Below are 7,500 nucleotides of genomic sequence, written 5' to 3' on the forward strand. Positions count from 1 at the left end.
ACCTACAGATGGTCTGAGAATTAATAAAGTCACAGCAAATCTTCATTTTTGTGCTTTAAGTTGCAGTGATTGATCTCTTTTTGTCTCAGCGCTCGTGATTCCTCTGGTGGACGGTGACGAAGGGAAGGTGATCGCTCTGATTCTGGTGAGTTCTGCTGTGATGTCTCTCTCTCTCTTTCACACACACACACACACACACACACACACACACCACTCAACCAATGAATCAGTGAATGTCATCTGAATTCGTTATAGCTCGTTATTTTTAACCAGCTGCCTAATGTTGCAGTTTTACAGGCGGCGTTCGTCCAATTAAAGTGTTTATTTCTAATAGAGTAATAAAACTTTAGGATTTTATGAGATTTTTGAGTGCATGGGAGACACTTTATTGCAGCGGTCGTGACGCGTCATAAAAACAAGCTGGATACGTTTAATTTTTATTCATTTATTTTATATTAAGTATCGAAAACGGTTTTAGTTATGGATTCTTGAGAGACTTGGCAACTTGGAAATAGAAGAAAGTATGAAAATAGTGCAAGGCAACCAAAATCTCGTCCATTTTGTTGTTTTGCACATAATGACACGTCATGCAAATCGTTTTGTAATCATTCAGAATTGCAGCAGCATGAATTGGGGTCGAATGTGAAGTAGTTTGAACTGGTTTGTGCTTCACATGTAAAGAGATGTTTGATTGTTTGCAGAGCAGATGTTCAGGAGTGTTGGGTTTAGACTGTTTCTGTTGATCAGCATTACATCTCTACATGCATCATGTTTAACGCACAGAGAGCTTTTGCATCGAATTCTCCTCCTTCAAGCTGCGTTGTTTTAGTTTGTTCGTTTTTTTATTTTGTTAATATTTTTAGTTACTTGATATCTTTGTTTTCTGATAACTTTTTTACAATTTTGTTTATTTTTACCGGTCTGTTTTTTTTTTTTGATTTTATATGTTTTTATTATTTCTATATAGTTTATATTATTTATTATTATTTTATTTACATTTTTGTTATTTTAGCATTTCAGTTCACAATAAACAAATATAAATGTTTGATTGCCAACAAGTTGAGTTTTTATATTATTAAATATTTTTTTAGTTTTTTTAGAAAATGTTTGCCAAACTCCACATTTTTAAATGTTGAATTATTATTGTTATTTATTATTATTATAATTTTTTTTAAGTAAATGTTTCAGGTAATTTCATTAATTTTTTTGTCAAACTCCAAATATGTATATGTTGAATTATTATTTATTTATTTATTTATTTATTTATTTTTTTAAGTAACAAAATGGTTTTAGTTAATAATAATTACCATTCATTCAATCATAAATTTTAAGAAAATTTTTGCCAAACTCCGAATTTTTAAATGTTGAATTATTATTGTTATTAATTATTATTATTAATTTTTTTTTAAAGTAACGGAAATGTTTCAGGTAATTTAATCAAAAAATTTGTCAAACTCCAAATATGTATATGTTGAATTATTATTTATTTATTCATTTATTTATTTAGATTTTTAAGTAACAAAATGGTTTTAGTTAATAATAATAACCATTCATTCAATCATAAATTTCAAGACAATTTTTGCCAAACACTTGTATGTTGAATTAATAAAAAAAAAGTATAATATTTATTTGGTGAAATATTTATGTGTCATAGTCGTTTATAAAATTGATAATTTTTCTACATGTCTAGTTTATAACCGTTCAAAGTTTGGAGTTTTTTTGTCTTTTCCTCTCTCAAATTGTGCATTTATTTGATCAAAAATACTGTAAAAACTGTCACATGATCTTCAGAAATCATTTTAATATGATGACTTGCTTCTCAAGAAACATTTCTGATTATTATCAATGTAGAACACAGTCGTGCATCGTGGAAACTGTGATGCATTTTATTTTTCAGGATTCACAGATGAATAGAAAGTCCAAAAGAACAAAATTTATTTGAAATAGATAATGTCTTTACAGTCACTCTTCATCAATGTAATGCATCTCTGATATATTATGTGGATCAGAGCTGCTCTTTGACTTCATTTCAGTGTTTTAATGTCCGCTCTATTAGATCAGGAGCGTGTCTTGTGTAGTGTCTCTCTGGGACTCTTGCAGACGGACACAGGGTCAGAGGTCACAGTGTGACACCTAAAGCAAATGGAGAGAGAGAGAGAGAGAAAGAGCTGGTAGAAATAGAGCAGGAGGATGTAATGAATTGTGTGATTTCTTCTGTCTCTCTCTCGACAGGTCTGCTGTAAACCACTGACAGAACAAGATGAACAAAACCTCACCATCCTGGAGAAACATGTGAGACACACTCTCTCACACACACACACACACACACACACACACACACACACACACACACACACACACAGAGAGAGAGAGAGAGAGAGAGAAACACAGAGACAGAAAACTTAAAAGCATCTTGGTTTTTTATTTGTTTTCTGTTTTTTAAGAGAATAAGATTTGCTCTCTCTAGCTTACAGAAATATACCATAGTACCACATCTCCTTTAAACTTTCCATAGCTTTTCTTAAATTTCTGTTGTAAGTCACTTTGGATAAAAGCGTCTGCTGAATGACTAAATGTATATTTCTCAGTCAGAGCTCTTTCATCCTGATGTTGAGTCAAAAGCCAATCCGCCTTCATCTCTCAGGTTTTATTTGAGGTGATACGGGTCCAAAGGCTTTCATCATACCACCACCACCATCATCATCATCAGAGCACGCACACACACACACACACACACACACACACACTTCACAGACCTTTGATTCTGTTGATTAGAGAAGCAATTTAACATCAGACACTTTAAAAGCATGTCACGACGAGAGCAAAAACAAGAAAGCAAACAAATCACAAGACAAAAAAACATCTAATTTACAAGCAGAAACAACAGATTTCATTATATTTTATTTTATTTATATTTCCCCCCCTAAAATAGCATTAGCTCTCTTTTTTTTTACAATAATACCACAAAATAATTGTAAATATTTAATGTTTTCAACTGTTAATCATTTTCAAAAACGTAACCCAAGCACTGTCAGATTTTCACTACCCTTCATCACTTGAATTATCATAAATTAAGCACAGGCACAACAAAATATTACTCAGAGATTATTCTGAGGTTGAATACAGATTTAAAACCATAACAAGAAATAGTTTAGTTAACTATGATGCGGTTTTGAAATCAAATGTATGCGTAGTTATGACAAGAAACACTGGCATCTAACATAGTCTTGGTAAAAATAGTTTATCTTAAATAATATACATACATGAACGCAATAGGACATAAAACAGTTATGGAATAAGCACTTGTCCTAAACTCCCAAAACACTGGTGTGTCATGATTTAGAGCATCCAATAAAGCATTACAATAATCTAACCTTAAAGTCATAAATGCATGGATTAACATTTCTGCATTTGACATTGAGAGCATAGGCTGTAATTTAGATATATTTTTGAGATGGAAAAATGCAGTTTTACAAATGCTAGAAACGTGGCTTTCTAAGGAAAGATTGCGATCAAAAAGCACACCTAGGTTCCTAACTGATGACGAAGGAATGACAGAGCAGCCATCAAGTCTTAGACATTAGTTTTTCAAATTGGTGTGTTTCACCGGGCCGTGAAGAAATATAGAGCTGAGTATCATCAGCATAACAGTGAAAGCTAACACCATGTTTCCTGATGATATCTCCCAAGGGTAACATATAAAGCGTGAAGAGTAGCGGCCCTAGTACTGAGCCTTGAGGTACTCCATACTGCACTTGTGATCGATATGATACATCTTCATTCACTGCTATGAACTGATGGCGGTCATATAAGTATGATTTAAACCATGCTAATGCACTTCCACTGATGCCAACAAAGTGTTCAAGTCTATGCAAAAGAATGTTGTGGTCAATTGTGTCAAACGCAGCACTAAGATCCAATAAAACTAATAGAGAGATACACCCACGATCAGATGATAAGAGCAGATCATTTGTAACTCTAAGGTAATCGTTAATATTTTCCCATGTAGCTATTTCTTTTTTACGTAATTTGGTTACATGTAACTAGTTCGACCCCAGCGCTGAAAATTAAACTGTCTGCTAGAGATTTGGATTCGTGGAGGAAGAAAGTAGTTCTGCACAAAGAATATTTTTAAGACACTCGATGGTTGTTTCTTATTTATTTACACACTTGTGTCATCCAATTACGCAAACTCATTGCCATGTGATATCACTCTATACTCTATCAGCATGGCTGTGATTTTACATAGATTTACACTTTCTACATAAACGTTACTACATGTGCATGTCAAAATGCGAGTGTTTATATTGTGTGCGTGTGTGTGTGTGTGTGTGTGTGTGTTGTCAGCTCACTGTGGCCTGTAAGCGAGTCAGAGACATTCAGAGATGCTCCAAACGGCCACACACTCAATCCCACAATGCACCAGTGGAGCCCAAAGCCAACGCACAGGCAGATGACTACAGAGAGCTCGACCGCAAGATCCTACGGCTGTGTGGTGAGAAACACACACACACACACACACACACAAATACACAACACACACTCTTGTGTTACTGTAGCATTAAAAAGCATTTCAGATTCTATGTGCAACTTAAGCTCATTGGAAATACAAGCCTCTACCTATGTTTCTGCCAAACTGAAAACTCAAACAAATGTTTTACCTTTACGTAGGAATCGATGCAGTTTCCAGTTGAAATGAACACTAGAGGCAGTATAACTCTGACAACTTTTACTCTCTTTCACACAAATTATAATGTGCAGGTCCCCAGTTTAGATAAATAAAGCCTAATTTTCACATAATTACTTGAGAAACGTTCAATTTATTGATACAGCACATATAAAAACAGCCACACGATTGACCTAAGTGCTGTACAGAGATTCAGAAGAGATTAAAACTAAATATAGAAATCAGCACAAACTAAACACAATTAATACAGAGCCTAGCCCCAGTGATATAATGACTAAAACAACACAAAATAAAAAAGGCAAAGACCATAATAGAAAATTATTTATAAGCCAGGGAAAGCAGATATGTTTTAGGAGAGACTTCAGAGTAGTTCGAAAAAAAAACAGCTCAAATCTGTAAGGAAGTTAAAATAGCACAGCTGCATCAACAAATGTGTTTTTATATCTCTTTTATATTTGTTAACACTATCTGGAAGGTTAATTTAATTTAATTTAATTTAATTTAATTTAATTTAATTTAATTTAATTTAATTAAAAATTTATTAATTTATTAATTTATTAATTTATTAATTTATTAATTTATTAATTTATTAATTTATTAATTTATTTGTTAATTTATTTTATATTATTTTATATACATATATATATATATATATATATTTTTTTTTGTATTTTATATATATTTTCTATATTTATTTTACATGAGACTTGTCACTTTCATTTGTTGCGCTTTTATTAGTTTTTATTGCTTCTATCGTTCTCGTTTGTAAGTCGCTTTGGATAAAAGCGTCTGTTAAATGACTAAATGTAAATGTTTTGTGTAGAGGATATTTCTAACATAAATGTTTATAGTGACAGCTCTCAGATATGTGAATTATGAACCACCGCAATACGTTTTCAGCAGCGTAATACAAACACAGCAATACGTGCTTATATCAACGTAACAAAACCGTTTCAGGATCGCGTAGTGAACTCGTGTTTTAGCGCCACTCACTGGACTTTTCACTTTGAAACTGCAGTGAAATGTGCGTTAAGGTACGTAATATCAATGCAGCAGAAATGCATTTAGAGGCATGTATTTCTATCGAGTCTTGGGTGTCTCTGTGGCATAATGTAATGTAAAAGTGTGATTGACAGGTGAGCTGTATGATCTGGACGCCGCCTCCCTGCAGCTCAAAGTCATCAACTATGTAAGTACAGACTAACCAGATACTAGATATAACCAGAGCTGGGCAGATTACTATCCAAATTACATGACAAAAAACACACATTTTAGTTATTATAATCAGACCAGAGATGTTCACAAGTCTTTAACTTGGAGTCCGAGTCAAGTCTCGGGTTATTTGATGTCTCACTAAAAATCATGCATTGAAATATTCCTATTTATGGAGCTGTTTTATAGGCTATAGACAACGTATATGTTATTGCCTGTTATTTATAAGCTATGTTTTAATCCGTTTTCATGCTCAAAACAGTTTTTCCGTAATTAAATTCTATAATAAGAGTCTGATCTACCGTGACACACAAGGAAATACGTGACACTGATATTACTGTACACTGTGTACACTGTAATAAAAAAAGAAATCAAACGCATCTTCAGGAGATTTTAGAGTTTTCTCAACTTGCTGTTTTCAGTTTATACAAGAAAAAGTTGAGAAACCTCAAAAACCTCCTGAAGCTGGTTGCGTTAAACAAGTTTTCTAAACTTTTGATTTTATTTTGATTTTTTTTTTCAGAGTATATATAAGCAGTAAGCTGTTTTAGAAACAGTAAACAGTAAACAAATTCGTTTACCCTTGAATTAAGATTATAATAATTAAATTTTCCAGCACAGAAACACATTTTTAATATAAAAAGATAAAGAAATATTTTTCTGAAATATATATTTATTTCTGAAACTTGTTTGTCTTAAATGTGGCTACTTGTTTTAGAATGTTCCGAGAACAAAAGTAACATTTCCACATTGTTTTCAAAATGATACAATGGAATGTTCCCTTGATGTTCACATTAGCAGGATTCTTTTTTCTTTTCTTTTTTTTTACATAAAAAAATGTAACATTCAGAACCGAGCATAATGAACATAATGCTTTCATAACTTATTGGGAATATTAGCAAAGTATTAAATTTTATTTTAGTTAAACTGCCTGTTTTTTTTTAAATAATACAATTTAATTTAATTTAATTTAATTTATGACCTGTATTTGCTGTACACGTTAAGAGTTTTGACTACTTTCTGTATTATTGCCAAAGACTAATTTAATTTTATTTTATTTTATTTTATTTTATTTTATTTTATTTTATTTTATTTTATTTTATTTTATTTTATTTTATTTTATTTTATTTTATTTTATTATAATTTTTTTTGCATTGTCATGCATAAATAACATTTTATTTAACTTCCTTATGCATGAACACACAAGACTCTCGGTTCTGCTGGAAAAAAAACACTTTCACTCAGTGATTCAGGATTATTATTATTATTATTTCCTAAAATAGTTTTGTTGGATGTTCCTCTTAAAGTTAATGTTCTCATAATGTTGGCAAAAGGTTCAAAAGTAATGTTTTTTTTTTATGTTCCTTCTAATCTAATCCTTACCCAGAAAAACATTATAAACCATTTAAAAACTGGACGTTTAAAATGTTCGGAGAACAACATTTTCATAATGTAATGGCAATTTGAGCAAAAATATATCAGAATATATATTTGTTAGCTGTGCTTTCTGTGACGATCATTATCTTGATCTAAAAACAGCAGAAGGCAATGGACGATCACAAGAAGATACAAATCCAAACGCAGTCAGATCAGCAGATGAT

The 7,500-nt window shown here is 31.7% G+C and overlaps 1 protein-coding gene across 4 annotated transcripts in view; it reads left to right on the top strand.

Moving 5' to 3' along the window:
• LOC113078382 (cGMP-dependent 3',5'-cyclic phosphodiesterase-like) overlaps window positions 1-7,500 on the top strand; it is an 83,352-nt gene that overhangs the window by 62,121 nt on the left and 13,731 nt on the right. For all 4 annotated transcript variants that reach the window (XM_026250708.1, XM_026250710.1, XM_026250707.1 and 1 more), the window contains 4 exons: window positions 90-145; window positions 2,233-2,292; window positions 4,348-4,495; window positions 5,824-5,876. In XM_026250708.1, the coding sequence (XP_026106493.1) occupies window positions 90-145; window positions 2,233-2,292; window positions 4,348-4,495; window positions 5,824-5,876 (317 nt within the window). The remainder of the gene's footprint in view (window positions 1-89; window positions 146-2,232; window positions 2,293-4,347; window positions 4,496-5,823; window positions 5,877-7,500) is intronic.

This window comes from Carassius auratus, unplaced genomic scaffold (assembly GCF_003368295.1).
Source record: "Carassius auratus strain Wakin unplaced genomic scaffold, ASM336829v1 scaf_tig00025653, whole genome shotgun sequence".
Lineage (NCBI taxonomy): Eukaryota > Metazoa > Chordata > Actinopteri > Cypriniformes > Cyprinidae > Carassius > Carassius auratus.